General features: G+C 43.7%; 1 protein-coding gene across 6 annotated transcripts in view; it reads left to right on the plus strand.

Moving 5' to 3' along the window:
- The window catches only part of LOC108702563 (protein TANC2), a 200,926-nt gene that overhangs the window by 166,105 nt on the left and 18,092 nt on the right, over positions 1–16,729 (plus strand). For all 6 annotated transcript variants that reach the window (XM_041578957.1, XM_041578953.1, XM_041578954.1 and 3 more), the window contains 12 exons: positions 2,599–2,780; positions 4,183–4,351; positions 6,938–7,192; positions 8,792–8,917; positions 9,288–9,569; positions 11,316–11,443; positions 11,598–11,829; positions 13,924–14,090; positions 14,470–15,077; positions 15,609–15,717; positions 16,086–16,208; positions 16,482–16,718. In XM_041578957.1, coding sequence (XP_041434891.1) covers positions 2,599–2,780; positions 4,183–4,351; positions 6,938–7,192; positions 8,792–8,917; positions 9,288–9,569; positions 11,316–11,443; positions 11,598–11,829; positions 13,924–14,090; positions 14,470–15,077; positions 15,609–15,717; positions 16,086–16,208; positions 16,482–16,718 — 2,618 coding nt within the window. The remainder of the gene's footprint in view (positions 1–2,598; positions 2,781–4,182; positions 4,352–6,937; positions 7,193–8,791; positions 8,918–9,287; positions 9,570–11,315; positions 11,444–11,597; positions 11,830–13,923; positions 14,091–14,469; positions 15,078–15,608; positions 15,718–16,085; positions 16,209–16,481; positions 16,719–16,729) is intronic.

Below are 16,729 nucleotides of genomic sequence, written 5' to 3' on the forward strand. Positions count from 1 at the left end.
GATAGTTGTGTATCGACCCAAGGGCCATTTGTGAATGAAGTGCAATCCAAGTACAAGTTTTTAAATGCAAACCCAAGTTTTTTTACCCAAAAGTCTGCATTTTCTCTAGAATTCCAGCGTCCGTAGGGCTCTATGGGAAGTTGCACCCACCGCAATAAGTAACCGATGTGTTGAAGTGAATGCGTTTGCATGTGTTTGTTTTTGTAACTTTCAGTGGCATAACTACTGGGGCCTGCACCCCCGCGGAGCAGCCAAACTCAAGAGAATTTTGCCACAGCCGGTAAGAAAGGCACGTCTGGAGGAATAGGGGGGTCGATTGCACTGCCTGCACCCTGGCCCTGCCAAGGATCATTATTGCTAACATTATCACAGCATTAGCCGCTGTGGGTACCCTGGAATTATTATCATTCTCAGGGTCCCCAGCATCAATGATTCAGCAGAAGAGACACAATGGTGTAGTGTTTCTGATGCTAAGCTTTCTGGCTGTGATAAGCTTCTCACAATAACACAGGAGACATTCTTGCACCTAGTGTTCACCACATCATATTACAAATGGCAAAGTACAACCATACCGGCATGCAAGGATGCAAAGACCTATAAGTAATGGCCTCAGTACGTGTAATATTTACATTGAAAGCAAGCTGGCTATTTTGTATTGGTGTTGCTCTTCACGACATACCCAGGGAACGTCACCTCTTCTGACACAACTGCCAGAGGCCGGAATCCTTATTGCTTCAGATTGTACAAAAACTTGCTATTTAGCTCCCTTCCCTGCCCATTATGTCATTTTGCATGTGGTTTAACCAGCGGAACCTTCAGTACAGACGACCCCTGGTCTCCCTGAGGCTACCGCTGACTTCTTTCTGGGAAGCTGTGCCTGGATAGGTTTTCCAAGAAATTCAACTCATGCAAAAAAAAAAAAAGGAATTCATTTTAATCATTTTCATATTTATCAACGGTTTAAGATTCTATTGTAAGTGCATCAACATTGTCATTTGTTTTGGGGAGGAAACATTACATGTTGCGATTGCATAGGATAGTGTAATCAAATGGTTAGGCCTCATACTTTTATCTGATTAGAGCTATGGCACACACACACAGAGGGCTGACTGGCGTGAAGAATGAAACCCCCTAATTGCTTGTCACCACTTCCTGTATCAAAGCATTCGGACCCCTTTGCCTGTGGCAGACACTGGCGGTGACAGTTGGACACCACTCAGGAATTCTCGCTTTTACTAACGCAGACTCCGGTGCTGACAGACTGACATGGTTCAGAAGCTGCCGAGTGTTTGCCATGTTTTGCTGGTGGAAACAGTGAATGGAGATTAGTAATGTATTGACAGCCGAGTTTATATCACAAGAGTCCATGTGCCATAGCCCTAAACAGCAGAGCACAACTGCAGGACACAGTGTACTTGCTATAACATCATCTGACAGTTGCATTGTCCCACATATACACCTTTTAATGTGTCAGCTCTGACTTATGGATATATCATGACCCAGTTGTCAGGACTTAGGAGTCTAACCTCCATGGTTAGCCATCCTCCATATTTCCTCCTCCATCTGTCAGCCCTCCTTGATGCATTCTCAGTCCTCATCCCTGCCCTCGCTAACATTCTCTCAAACCCTAAAAGTGTAGCCTTTGCGTTAGAGGTTAGGGGGGTGGAGGCGGCCTGACCAATGAGGTAGGACTTCAGAGTCCCATCAACTGAGCCTACCATTAACTTTGATAACCACCTATATATGTTCCCATATCAGCAGTGTCTGCCCAATGGAAATGGAAGCTTTTCCAATGGAAATGGAAGCTTTTCCAATGGAAATGGAAGCTTTTCCAATGGAAATGGAAGCTTTTCCAATGGAAATGGAAGCTTTTCCAATGGAAATGGAAGCTTTTCCTTGTTGATGAATGCCATTCAGCAGCGGCAGAAACTTCTTTAATTTATATGTGAGCACGCTATGCTTGGCCTCTAGCTAATGAATATTATTTCATGTGCCACAAGCTTGTGAGTTCGATCCGGGCATCCAGACACCTATCTCTGCTTGTGTTTGCTTTAAATAAAGAGAATGCAGACAATGACGTGAATGGAATATTGATGGTACGCGGAGGTTGCAGGAGGACAAATTACAGATAACGCTCTTTTTAATGCGCTGGACTTTTTAATTAAACAAATTACAAGTTTCAAGCAGAGCTTTGCCTTGCCTCATCCTGTATGTTCTATTTAGGGAACAATGATTGAAGATAAACCCAGCTTATAATCATACGATCCCCATTTAATATGTTTCTACAGACTGGTGAACATCTCTTTAAATTGTTCAGAGTTTTTGTGTCCTAGTTATATAGGAAGTGACAGGATTGTGGAAGTACCATGGCATATAATAGAAAAGGATTTGCATTTACCTTTGTCTTCTACCTGTTATGTAGTTATAGATGTATCTACCGCAAACAGCACCTTTTCTAGTGCAGCACAGCCGTTGTGACCATGGAAGAGAACACCCTTGTGTAGAGTTTGAACTTATTTCTGTGTTGCAACTTGATTAATGGTCTCAGATGTCCCACATATTCAGACCGTTGACATGTTGTTTTATCTCTTTTTCTAGGGGAAGACGAGTCGGTCCTGGGCCCCCCTCCATCCGTTGATGAGGCTGCAAACACCCTCATGACCCGATTGGGTTTCCTCCTGGGAGAGAAAGTCGGTGAAGTCCAGGCGGCTGTTCCCCAATACAGCATGGAGGGGCAGGAGGAAAACCAAGTGACAGAAGACTGGCAAGAAGACAAACAGGTGAGAATAGCAAAGGTGGCGGGGGTTGATGGCAAGCCAGTTCCATAAAGAGTGGGCAAATTAATATAATTGCAGTAAGCATGCATAGCAGGAATCAGATAAAGGGAGTCGCTGAAACAGGACAGGGATTATATCTGAAAGTAGAATTTAGACCAGGCCACAGAGACTAAAGCAAGAGATATGGTTGTAGGAAGCGTCAAATAGATATTCCATGGAAGAGATGGTTGTAAACCACTGAAGATACACTATAAAAAGATATGGATAAACAGGCAAGTCAGTTGTTCACCGGTTGAGATGAATACAATGGAGTGGAGAAACTAAAGCTCTTGGAGACAAAGGAGGATGATAAATTGTATGGCTTATGAACATGTAGGGGCCCAATACTCAATGGTTGTCACACAAGAATGAAGCTTGAGAATCTACTGCAGTGCATTTTAGCTTCTTCCCTGCAGTGGGACATTTAAAACAAAGGGAGAATCATTCAAATTAAGTAGTGGACACTCTGGCATCAGAGGGCTTCACCCAGCCCATGGCCTTTCTTTTGCTGGATAGTCCTGATCAAGAGAAAGCAGAGCAGGCATGGATTGGGGCTGCATTGACCAGAAGTGGTGGGGGACATTTAGATCAGTGACAACTAGATGAGTAGGCAGAAGCAAAAGGACTTGAGCATGTGTGTGTGTGTGAAATAGGGACCTTTGAGTGTAAGCTCCATTGAGACAGGAAGTGATGGGAATGATTTATATTATCTATAAGGTACTATTGAATATGTCAGTGTATATAAATAAAGCTTAAGGGTTGATCAATGTATATTTATAAAGCATAGGCAGTGCTGTACATAACACAAATGGGGGGAAACAATACAATTATAACACATAAATAAATATAAACCTATTCAATTACGTTCAAGATGAAGTGCTCAGTCTTAAGAAGTACAAAAGGGAGGGATTCCCTGCTCATAATAAATCAATATGTATTTGCTGTAGCATTGGAAGAAAATGTGAGTCTAATGGACCATCTTGGGTTTCAGAGGCTGAATAAGGATGATGAAGCACCCGGGTTGGATAGGAAGGCTAAGAATATGCCAAGAAATAGACTGAGCAGAGGAACAGATTAACTGCCCCTCAGAAAACAAAGGCACTTGAGTAGAGGAGCGTGCTTTGGGTTTTCCCATTAACTGAGAATATGCTCTCTCTGCTGATTGATGGAGCTGGAGGGAAATATAAAAGGTTGGGAAAGAGAAGGACTATGTGTATGGACTCTGTTATGTGACGAGATTGAAGCAGGAGGCCACTCAGTTAATGGAATGGGGTAGTGCCAATGTGTGATGAGTGGAAGGGGGTGTCATTTTATCATTTTTTTCCTCTTGCAATCTTTCTTAACTCAGTGTGTTACCCCTTCACAGGGTTCTGCAGTCACCCAGAGGATCAGCCCCTGTTCCACACTGACAAGCAGTACCGCTTCTCCCCCTGCCAGCAGCCCCTGTTCCACGCTCCCACCCCCCAACACAACAGCTCCTGCCAAGGACTGCAGCCCTACCTCCACATTGGAGAGCAGGGACAGCGGAATCATTGGTGAGTAAGCCTATGTTGAACATTGGCCAAGGTGAACTGTGCCGAGCATGCTCCATTTATCAGCTGGACTGAGCATGCCTGGCAGATTATCCATTATGGAGCATGTGATGGATGGTTCTATAACTGGACATTATGTTGACTTGTTGGATTAAGTTGCCTTTGGCAGGAACTGCATCTAATGGGTCTTTTGTGTGAGTAACGCACTGTGCTGAATTATTTGATGGCTGCGCACTGCTGCTTTTTGTCAAGCCACTGTGGTCACTAAACATTCTCCTCATGCTATTCATGCTTCATATTTATCTTCTCTGCTTTTAAAGCTTAAACTTTGCAAATTCTCTCCTAAAAGAGCTATAGTCTTGTTCTCTCCTGCCACCTCCCCACTTATCTTGACAGTAAGTGACAATAAGTGACAGAGAACACAACCATTTTTAGTGTAGGCCCAGTCTGAGCAAAAAAGTCCTCCTCTACTCCTTGAGTTGTTGGTAACCGATGCAGCCCTGTGGCCCCAATTCATTACCATGCGTAGGACCTCATTTTATCTTTATCGATGTCTATGTCGATGTCACAGCCTCTTTTCACCCCTGTCCCCAGTTGACCCCACACTTAATTAAAGAACCAACCATAATTGGTACAGTTTGCGCTGCCTGTAGAACATCACGACTGCCGGCAGTGAGTTATATAGTGAATGTTGCTGATAGAATCATCTCAGTGCTTAAAAGTAATACACGTCATTCATCAGACTGCATATGCCACCACCCCCCTTTTAATCCATCTGGCGGACCATCATGCGCATGCAGAACTGTCAGAAATCGTTTTTAGCAAAATAAAAATGTCACTTGCAAACATGAATAGATATTACAGAGCTTTGATGAAATATTCCTACGGATAAGTCGCCCGTATGCAGTGTTTTTTGGTGGTACATACACGTCTGCGCGCCTATACAAAGGCAGCCTAAGCAGAGTGATGAGGATTCCATGGCTTATAAAAGCCACACTATTTAGGATACTCCCACGTAACAGCTCAGTGGGTTTAACTGTCAGCACCACCTTGCGCACATTGTTCCCTTATGTGCTATAAAATACACAAGAAACAAGCCTTAAATGGGACGCGCAGAACTAAAAAGATTCAATGAATATGTGAGCAGTTCAAAACATAAATAGAATGTTCATTGCTTTCACTGGCTGCCTCCTGTGTATTACAGGGGAAGATACTTATGATTTTTGATTATCAACCATGGGGTCTAGGGGCCTGTGATTAAGGGTATAGAGCTCAAAATGCATTAAACCATTGTGCTAATATAGATTAGAGCGGTATCATTCCTTATAATGCCATGTAATATATCTATTATACTGTATGTAAAATATTATATATGATTATTAATTGGTTATGGTTGGCCAATAAGCAATTGGAAGATATGCATAAGATACTTGGCTAAGAGTTGGGGGAATAGCTATGCTAAGATGGCACCTCTGTGGATACGCTTTTAGCAAACTGCTGCTGCTGTGTTGCTTGATCCTTGCCATGGCCACTTTCATTTGCAGAGGAACGGTGTGGGAAAGGGAAAGAGACAGTGGCATTTCTGAATCAGGCAGAATCAGCTGTCTTAATATTGCCTAAAGTAGTGGTTCCCAAACAGTGGGACTGGGGGTGGGATGCCCAGTCTGAAGACCAGATTTGGGGAGAATACAGAATTCCCATGTTGGAGGTCAATTAGAGCAAGATTTGGTGTGACGACCTCGTAGATGCCTAGATACTCTTGGAATTCTGGTGAATGGCGAAATGTGGTAAGGAAACCCTGGCTAAAGGATGGCTCTAATTGGGGTAAAGGGGGCTGAGGTTCAATCATATAAATATGAGACCCATCAGCCCAAAGAACCTGACATATCTGGAGTAATGAGAGGAGGAGCCCCTCGATATAGTTGCATTTCTGTATATGTATAAATACATTATAGAGTTAAGTTTTAGATATTAGCAGTCTGACAGTCCTGTAGTCTGAATTCCGAGTGTGAAAGATTATACGCTATGCTCAGTCTATACTGACGTAGTACTATAGAGGCTGCTGTACTGTGTTCATGGCTAGAATATACAACGCATGCATCTCTGCAGCTGTTATGTATTGCTCACAGCCCTTCCTTTCAATAAGCATCAAGCCTATGGCTCCTATCGACCATTCTTCCCACCTCTCACTTCTGACTATGTGTTGGGGGGAACAGGCTACTTATGTCTCCCCTTTTGTTTTCCATTCTCGGAGATTATGGATCAGTGTATCAGATTCAGCCTGTTATTCCTCCAAGTACATGTCGGAATTGATTTCTCTAGAGTGAAATGCGCTGCTGCTCCTCCGTAGTATGTTTGTGAGCATTGAAATTCTATTGCCAGACACTGCAGGGCCAACGCACCTTTACAAGCAGCTGAGTCAGGATCTTTTGTGGAGCTGCACTATGACAATTTCTGGGAAGTTAGGATCTGATTTGAGCAGAAGGGACATTCCAATGGTTGAATCTCATAGGAGAATGCAAATTGATGTGTGTAATCTCTATAGACGTGTCGTATGAGGGTCTGATCCATGTTCTTTTCTCATTGTAGCCACCTTGACAAGCTACTCCGAAAACATGGACCGCTCCAAATATGGGGCAGAGAGTGGCAAGGATAGTGGCTCCCGTGGGTGTGTGAAACAGGCCCAAAAGTCCATGGATTCCTGCCTCTACCGGGTTGATGAAAACATAATGGCCTCTACCTTCAGCCTGAACAAGATCCCTGAGAGGGGACTGGACACTGGTCTCTCCCAGTCTGTACAGTCGATCCCACTCTACCTCATGCCAAGACCCAACTCTGTTGCAGGTGAGTGCCACTGACTGGGACTGGGTTTGGAGACGCCGCTTATTAAGCTGGCACGGTGCTGTTGGGATAGTTGTGTTTTTGTTGCTGTTCCCCCAGTAAGTCGGTGGTGGTGTGTGTCTGGAATGCTAATACCTCTGTTTCTCTGTGGGTGTTTGAGGGGGAGGTTTGCAGGAGGGGGCGCAAGGGGCTGCAGATGGAGGCAGGGAAAGGAGGGTGTTGTAAATGAAGCATTAGATGTTAAATTAATCTCTTCGCTGCCAAAGGCAGTGCCTACTGTTGCATTGGAGGCAGCACAGCTTGTTTAGTATAAAGATCTTGTCCTTGGACCATTATGGTGCTGGTGCATTCTAGTACCCATAATGCAAGGTGCTACATATATGAGGCTGTAGACTGGTGGGAGCTTATTCTAATAGTGACTTTCCCAGTGGTACAAGTCAGACAACAACACTCCTATCCAACCTTCATTACCCAAAGGTTCTCTCTTCCTCCCCATATTCCCATTCATGTCATTGCTCTCCCTCTTTCTCTTTTTTTTTTGTTCGACTCTTTGCCCACCTCTTTCAGTCAGGCTTTGCCTTTCTCTTGTTTTCTCAACCAGGACTGTCATCGGACCCCCCTTTTTCCTTAGTGATCCAGAATGCATTCGGGTCATTCTAATCCTTCACAGGTTTCTCTTGCTGAACTATCTATGCTTGTGGTTTGAGTTGGGATTAGAGGGGCCCCCCATGGGGTAAAACATGCACAAAAGTGTAAAGGGCATAGTAACAGTAGTTTGTTATTGTTTATAATGTGCATCAGAGATCTCAATGCTGCAGCCCTCCAGCTGTTGATGAATTGCAATTCTCTGCATCCCAGGGACCGGTGATGCGGGAGTTGTCCAAGAACAGGCAGAGAGCTGCTGGTTGGACATTGCTTTCGCACAGTAATTTTATTTGAACCTTATATAAAATCATTTGTATCTGTACCAGGAATGGGGGTGGCGAGGCAGCTTTGGTGCTGAGATGGCAACTAATTAACTTAATTTAAAGAGCCATTTTCATTAGTGTAATTCAGGTTTTCTGTTTTCCTATTTATGGAGTTAGTTTATATGTAAACTGTAATGTGCTGACACATTATCCAATCAATGCTCTTTCTAAAAGTAGCTCTGGCTGTAAGTGATATGGGTGCAGAGTATGAACCCACCACAACACTGTGTGCCTTCAACCTTCCCTACTGCTCCCCAGGATATTCCAGCACCCGTGGGATTAAGTTTACAGGGAGATTATAGATAATTTAATGCATAAGGATATGGGGATAAGGCTAAGGTAGATCTATATTGTAAAGCCAAACTTTGGGGGGAGCTTGTAGCAGTGGATATGGAGTTGTGCCAGTTTTGAACCATCTTTCTGACATAGAAGGTCCATAGTTTTAGTGAGCAAGAAAAGCAACCTTCGGAACCTTGACTTAGTTGGAGTCTATTTGTAATTTCCATATAAAGACTTTCTCTTTTACCTCTGTATTTCTCCAGGTTCCTATCCCGCCCCATTTGTCTTGCTGTCATTTTCGCTCTTCACCTGTTAACTGTTCTTCCATTAATTCTTCTATGTTGTCTATCCACAGCCACCAGCTCTGCACACCTGGAAGACCTTGCTTATCTGGATGAGCAGAGACACACCCCACTGCGAACCTCTTTGCGGATGCCACGTCAGACCTTGGCCGGGCCACGCACCCCACAGGACCTGAGAGGTAATGGGAAAGCTGTATGGAAAGGCAGCTGTTAATTTTGGACTAGATCAGGGGTGCTCACCCCCATCTGAGGGCTTCCAGATGTAGTAGCAGATGCTTGGGTTGGAAGCTCAGTGTTGAACAGCATCAGAGGATTCCCCTGCTTGAATTACACAGCATAGCTTGACTGCCAATTGTAGAATTTCTGGTTCAGTTGAAAGGTGGGGTACACTGAGTACAGGGCAAAGAATAAGGATTTAGGTTTACTCCAGCCTCTTTCAACTTGTCTCATTATACAAATATATCAGGTTGTATCCAAGGACAAACTTTGGTTTCCCCACAGTTCAGCACTTGCACTTGTCTCATTATATTTCTGCTTTTTTCTCCCCAGTGCGTTTTGCACCGTACCGGCCCCCAGATATTTCCCTGAAACCACTGTTGTTTGAGGTACCAAGTATCACCACGGATACCATGTTTGTGGGACGTGATTGGCTCTTCCATGAAATTGATGCTCAGCTCCAGAGTGAGGATGATGCTGTCAACCGGGGAGTAGTGATCTGCGGTAACATCGGCTTTGGGAAAACAGCTATCATTTCCCGGCTTGTTGCGCTAAGCTGCCACGGGACGCGTCTGCGACAGATCAATTCTGACAGCCCGCATGCCTCCCCGAAACGTGAGTGTCTTGCTACTACCACCAGGGTCTACTTTCTATTACTGACTATTGATTCAGTCTTTCATGAAGACCTACAATAAACAGCAGGACAACCCAATTTTAGGGCTTCGAGCGCAGGTTAAGAATCATTATATTAATTATACACACAGCATTGTGGCCTATGTTTCATGCCACTCCTATCTTCTGAATAATGAGCAAGTTAGAGGGGGGGGGCTATGATGTGCCCCTGTATTTTTGGGGAAATTAGCAGGTCTCTGTGCTCTGAAATGGCCAAAGAACCAGAATGCAATGTGCAGATTCCAGCCTTTTTTGCACTTTATATAATGTGGTATGTAATCTTCTAAAATTTAACAGTAGCAACAGTAGCTACTAAAACCCACAGTAAGGGCTAGTCCACACGAGGAGATTCGGGGAGATTTTGTCACCTGGCGACTAATCGCCTCGTCTTTTGCGCGACTATCTCCCCGAACTGCCTCAGCGTTTTTCCCCACAGGCTGCAACGCAAAGTCGCCTGTGCTAATGCACACGCGGCGATGCATTTTCAATAGTCGCCCAACGTTGCCTCAGTCTAATCTCCCCGAATCTCCTCGTGTGGCCTTACCCTAACAAGTAGTCTCCCTGGGCCACTGGCTTAGAACCAACATAAATACAATACAATACAAAGAACATGGAAACATTCTGTATTAACCTAGGCCTAATAATAATGTCTTTAACAATGAAGAAAGTGTGCACTGCCTACAGACAGCACATTGGGCAAGTAAAGGGAATCTATTTATGTGGCCAGTGATAATGGTTGCTACGGTGGGCTAGAATGTTAACATGGGGTTAATGTTATGTGTGGATGAAAAGAAGGCGAATTACGGAGCTGTGTGCAATACGCGCAGGGCTCTCTGAAACATCACCCAATTACCCTCCTCCAGGGACGGCCAACGTTGATGCCATCATGTGGTCTTTCTATTCTTAGGCCCTTAATGGGACTAAAATGTGTTATTGCATTTCCTTATTGGCTCAGTGTGACTTGGTGTGTGTACATAGGAGTTAAACAACAAAACTTCTACCATTTTCAAGTGAAACACTTTTTATGTTTTAGCTTTTTGTAAAGCTCAATATCTATGTATTAGCCAAAAGCTTCAGCATACTGAAATAAGACACTTTGTAAATACAATCAATTAAATATTCTCCACTGTTTCTGAAATAATCAAGTTTATCTTCACTATCACTCTCTCAGCATCTGTTTCTCTTCATTCTCTCTTCGTGCAGCAGTTGGGTGTCAGATCCAAAATACAGTATCTTATAAGGAGACTTCCTTCCCTAGCAGATGAATTAGAGCTCACTCAAATAACTGATTCCAGTACAAACAAAATCTAACAATAACTGCCTTTTGCACAAATCCTGCATGTAGAGAGACAGGATGTCTGGTGATTTTAATAGAGTGAGCTCTAATACATCTTCTAGGCAAAAGGAGCCCCCCTATAAGATATATTGGATCATTCATCTGACACCCAACTGCTGCATTAATACAGAATGAAGAGAAATGGATGCTGAGAGCGGAATAGTAAAGCCCTTGCTTTGTGCACTACCATTATTAGTTTAACTGAAAGCAGCATTTTGACTACAGCGTATAACAGGCAAATGCATTAGGACTTTCTGTAAATGACGGAGGCTTGGAATCCAATCACGTCTCATGATGTAAGGGTATGAATTTATTATTCCGTCAGATTGATGTTACATCTCGGTGCCTTTCAGATTCAGAAGCAAATAGGGAGCTGAGCCAACCAGGACAGACGCACTCGGGCATTACCACTGGAAGTTGCCCAGGGACACCGGAAATGCGCCGGCGGCAAGAGGAAGCAATGAGGAGAATAGCAGCGCAGGTATGGAGACATATTGACTGGAGCTCATCTATGGAATAGACACAGTGTCGTTCAGTTGTCTCATTGGGTGGGACAATGTCTTGCTATTGGTGTTCTTGGAAATACAGCAGGGTTGCAGTTGAACTCCTCTTTCTCATTCCGTTTCTCATTTCAGGTGGTGGCATATCACTACTGTCAGGCTGACAATGCCTATACCTGCTTAGTCCCTGAATTTGTTCATAATGTGGCAGCCTTGCTCTGCCGGGCCCCTCATCTTGTGGCTTACAGGGAACAACTTCTGCGTGAGCCCCACCTACAGAGTCTTCTCAGTCTGCGCTCCTGTGTGCAGGATCCGGCTGCATCTTTTCGCAGGGGTATACTAGAACCACTGGAGAATCTGTTCAAAGGTAAGCTGGGTCTCCAACAGATATTGAAAAGATTTGTCCCAGTGGGCTGCCTGTGCATAATTAAATGACCATATTAACAGTTGTCCTAATTAGCACCCACTGTCTTTAGAGCTCATCATGGTGGTCTAGTATTGAACACAGATGTACAATTGCACTTAAGAGGATTGAAGAAGCAGTAATTACCTGTATAAGTGCCCTCAGACTGTAGGCAGCTGCTTCAGTCGCTCTGCACCATTTTCCTGTAAAGGTCACTGTTGTATTTCTAGTTATCAGCCCTTAACATATAGATATGGAAATCATGTTTTATCATCTACATTCATCTTTTGTGCATGCTCTGTATGGCGGATAATGACATTGCAACCGCCCAGCTGTTCAAGAACAATAGCTCTCTGTTTATTGGTCAGAGTTTTTGAAACATCACTGCTGCCATATGGGATAGACATTGCCTATTAGAGGAGAACTAAACCCTAAAAATAAATAATAAATAAAGCCATATATTATATAGTGAACTTATTGCACGAGGCTAAAGTTTCAGCTTGTCAATAGCAGCAATGATCCAGGACTTCAAACTTGTCACAGGGGGTCACCATCTTGGAAAGTGTCTGTGACACTCACATGCTCAGTGGGCTCTGATTGGCTGTTGAGAAGCTAAGCTTAGGGCCCGTCACTAATTATCCAACAGAAAATGAGGTTCCCTTGTAATATAAGCTGATGCTACAGGGCTGATTATTAAATTCTGATGCTAATTGCACTGGTTTTTGTGCTGCCATGTAGTAATTATCTGTATTAATTACTAATCAGCCTTATATTGTGACATTTCTATTCTATGTGTACTGTATATTGTGAGTGGGTCCCTAAGCTCAGTAAGTGACAGCAGCACAGAGCATGTGCAGTGAATCAGCAGAAAAGAAGATGGGGAGCTACTGGGGCATCTTTGGAGACACAGATCTTTACTGCTAAAGGGATGTGGTTGCCTTGGGCTGGTACAGAAGCACAAAACATAAAGTACAACTTTTCTAGCTACTTCTTTAGTTAGGCTTTAGTTCTACTTTAAGTATATAAAACAATAAGAATATAAATCTTCCGGTCAGCTTAATGGGCTGTTCAGCCTCCATGACCCTACTCTTCCTGTATGTAATAATGTCTGACATTGTTACTGACCTAAGTCTTTGTTGAACAGAATCCCATCTTGTAAAGTGTACTCCAATTTAGGAATTAAGTGAAGAATAATTGCCACATTGACTAGCTGTTTTAAGACACCTGAATAGCTACACTATGATCTCTGCTGCAAGTCCAATTGGATACTTCAGCTATCACCAGTATAAGAATTTTTGGGTTCAAATACCTTTGTATCACACCAAAGGGATTAGCTAGATCATGATCTCTGTTGTTGGTCCTATTAGATCTTTACTTAGTTATCCCCAGTATATGAATGCTTGGGCTGAAGTACCTCTCTGTCCCACCAAAGTGATTAGATAGAACCTGATCTCGTGTGTAGGTTCTATTAGCCAGCTATCACCAGTATTTGAATTCTGGGGTTGAAGTACATCTGGGATTTGGTCATTTGTGATCCAGCTGAAGGGATCTGTGTCTGTCGTGCCAAAATGTCCGCACGAGTACATCAAGTGGTATTTCAATGGTTAAATTGATCAGTGAGCAAGTGTGGGCTAGTACTGTCATAGACTCTCGCTTAGAGAGTGCGGTGCATGCAGTTACATACACCTGATCAGTTGCAGCAGTGAAGACCACCTTTGATGTTGAGTAATTGAGGTTTCCCAGCAGTGCTTTGCCTTTGTAGTCTACGTGATTCCCAGCATATACATTACAGCTCTTACCCATACAATGGGAGAGTGCGAGACGCCGGGTCATTAATTCACACTGTGGGAAGCCTTCTCTTATCCACATCATGGTTCTGGGTGAAGCCATCAGAATCATTCATGCTGTTTGGACCTGCCATACAATTACCCATCCAACATAACTAGTCCTGCATATGCCAGACTAAAGGGTAGAGCTAGTAAAACTCTGGCTTCCCTTTTGATTCACTGATGAAGTCCATTCGTTTGAATAAGCCACCTTTCTGTTACCCAACTCCAGAAAGGAAGATTCCAGATGAAGATTACATCATTTTGATAGATGGGCTGAATGAAGCGGAGTTCCACAAACCAGATTATGGAGATACTATTGTGTCATTCCTGAACAAGATGATAGGGAAATTTCCCCGCTGGCTTAAGCTTATCGTGACTGTGAGAACTACCCTGCAGGTGGGCACATGTGACCTGAATATTTCATTTACTCACCTTACGTCCAGCTGTCTTACGTTTTTTTTGCTCTTCTCTATCTCTCACTGTGCCCCTTTTATGCTCCTTTGTTTTACTCTTTGTATCTGCCACCCAGTATCATCTGAGAGACTTTTCTCTTCTTCATTCAATATTTATCCATCCCTTTTCTTTATTATTCCTCCACCTCTTCCTCTTGTTCGTGATCCTTTCTTCTCTTGTTCAGCCTCCCACTCTCTCTACGCCCCTCACCTTTTCTATTGTTTACACGTTCTGCCATCTTCCCACCATATGTTATGTTTCATCTTATATCCTTATGAAACCCTCTTACGCATTTATTGCCATTTACCTATTTTATTGGCAGGAAATCACCAAGCAACTTCCTTTCCACCGTATTTCCCTTGACCGGTTAGAAGAAAATGAGGCTATAGACCAAGACCTCCAGGCTTACATTCTTCAGCGCATTCATAGCAGTTCCGAGATCCAGAATAACATTTCACTCAATGGCAAGATGGACAACACTACCTTTGGGAAGCTTAGTTCTCACCTAAAGACACTGAGCCAGGGATCTTACCTTTACCTAAAGTTGACATTTGACCTCATAGAAAAAGGCTACCTTGTTCTCAAAAGCTCCAGTTACAAGGTGGTTCCAGTGTCTTTGTCTGAGGTCTACCTCTTGCAGTGCAACATGAGGTTCCCCACCCAATCCTCATTTGAAAGGGCTTTACCTCTCCTCAACGTTGCCGTGGCTTCTCTTCACCCGCTGACTGATGAACACATCTTCCAGGCCATCAACGCAGGCAGCGTGGATGGAGGGTTAGAATGGGAAGACTTTCAACAGCGCATGGAAAATCTCTCTATGTTCCTGATCAAGAGGAGAGACTTGACTCGGATGTTTGTGCACCCTTCTTTTCGGGAGTGGCTGATTTGGAGGGAGGATGGTGAAAAGACCAAATTTCTATGTGATCCCAGGTAAAATAAAGAGAAATGAACAGGATTTTTCTATCCCGAATATGTAAAAAACATAGTCTTTGGTTACTATGGACTCTGTTCTCTATAGACGTAAGGTCTTTTTGGACTGGGGGTACTGCTTCATGGACATTGTATTATTATTATTGTCTTGGGAGAGATGATTCATTTAGTAATGTACCCGCTGTATGGAGCTGCTGTAGACATCTGATCTGAGCCCAGTGTGCAGGTATGAACCCAAGCTGAAACTGGAAAGATTTATCCACATGGCCAGTTTTGCTGCTAATACCCATAAGACAGTAGAAATAGGAGGGTGCCCAGTGCATATCCCTGAGGGATCAAGAGCCCATTCCCTCTGTGTTCTCAAAGCTCTGGAAGTATAGCTAGACACAGCGAGTCTAATGATGGGTAAAAACTTTGTTGCATTGTGTGCATGAACTTTTGTTGCATTGTGTGCATGAGCTTATAGTGACTGGACAGCCATAATTGGGCAGTTGATTGACATTAGTGCTAACTTTTGTATGTTGTCCTCAGGAGTGGCCATATTCTGCTGGCATTCTGGTTCTCTCGCCAGGAGGGGAAGCTGAACAGACAGCAGACCATTGAGTTGGGACACCATATACTAAAAGCCCATATCTTCAAGGTACTGGGAAGGGTAAAGAAAACATTCTTGTAGGGTAGAATGACTGGACATTGGCTCTGTCCTCTCTCTGAATCACTGTATCTCTCCTCCACTTTCCTGCCTACTCTCAATTTATCTCTATCTTTCTGCTCCAGTTCTACTCCTACTTAGTCTTCTCATTTCTTCTTCTCTTTGTTTTCCACATTCTTGCGCATTGCCTGCCTCCACTCTTTCAGATAATGCTTTTTGCCCAATTTCCTGTTTATTTGCTTTCATGGTTCTGGTTTTTTTTTTGCCTTTATCCTGTTCATTCTCTCTTTGTAACCCTACATGCTATTTCCTCACCCCAAATTCCAGTTAAGTTTCCATTTTGCCCCTGTATATTGCAGGGTCTCAGTAAGAAGGTTGGCGTTGCATCATCTATCCTCCAAGCCCTATGGATTTCTTACAGCACAGATGGCCTGTCAATGGCACTGGCATCTCTTAGAAACCTCTACACTCCTAATATCAAGGTGAGTCTGTGCATCAATGAACAGTAGTCTTTCCCATTTAATCCAACATTTTGCTATATAACATTAAGAGCAAGCACTGCATTGGACTGTTAGTCCCATCTTATGGTAGCTATCACCTGCCGAATTTCCAACCTACAACTACTGCTCTGAGTGTAACCCATATGTATAGGGTCCAGGGCAGTTGTCCTGCATGTGTCAAACCTCCAGTATGCCTAGAGCCCCCAGCAAATTTCTATTCTCTTTTATTTTCTATTTTCTTTTATGTGCCCTCAGGTGAGCCGTCTGCTGATCATGGCAGGAGCCAATGTGAATTATCGCACTGAGGTGCTGAACAACGCCCCTATCCTGTGTGTTCAGGCACACCTGGGATACACAGAGATGGTGGCACTGCTGCTGGAGTTCTCCGTAAATGTGGATGCCAGTTCAGAGAGCGGTCTTACTCCACTGAGCTACGCAGCCGCCTCAGGCCATCTGACCATTGTCATGCTGCTGTGCAAGCGGCGCGCCAAGGTGAGTGGTGA

The sequence above is a fragment of the Xenopus laevis genome, chromosome 9_10S (genome assembly GCF_017654675.1).
Source record: "Xenopus laevis strain J_2021 chromosome 9_10S, Xenopus_laevis_v10.1, whole genome shotgun sequence".
Lineage (NCBI taxonomy): Eukaryota > Metazoa > Chordata > Amphibia > Anura > Pipidae > Xenopus > Xenopus laevis.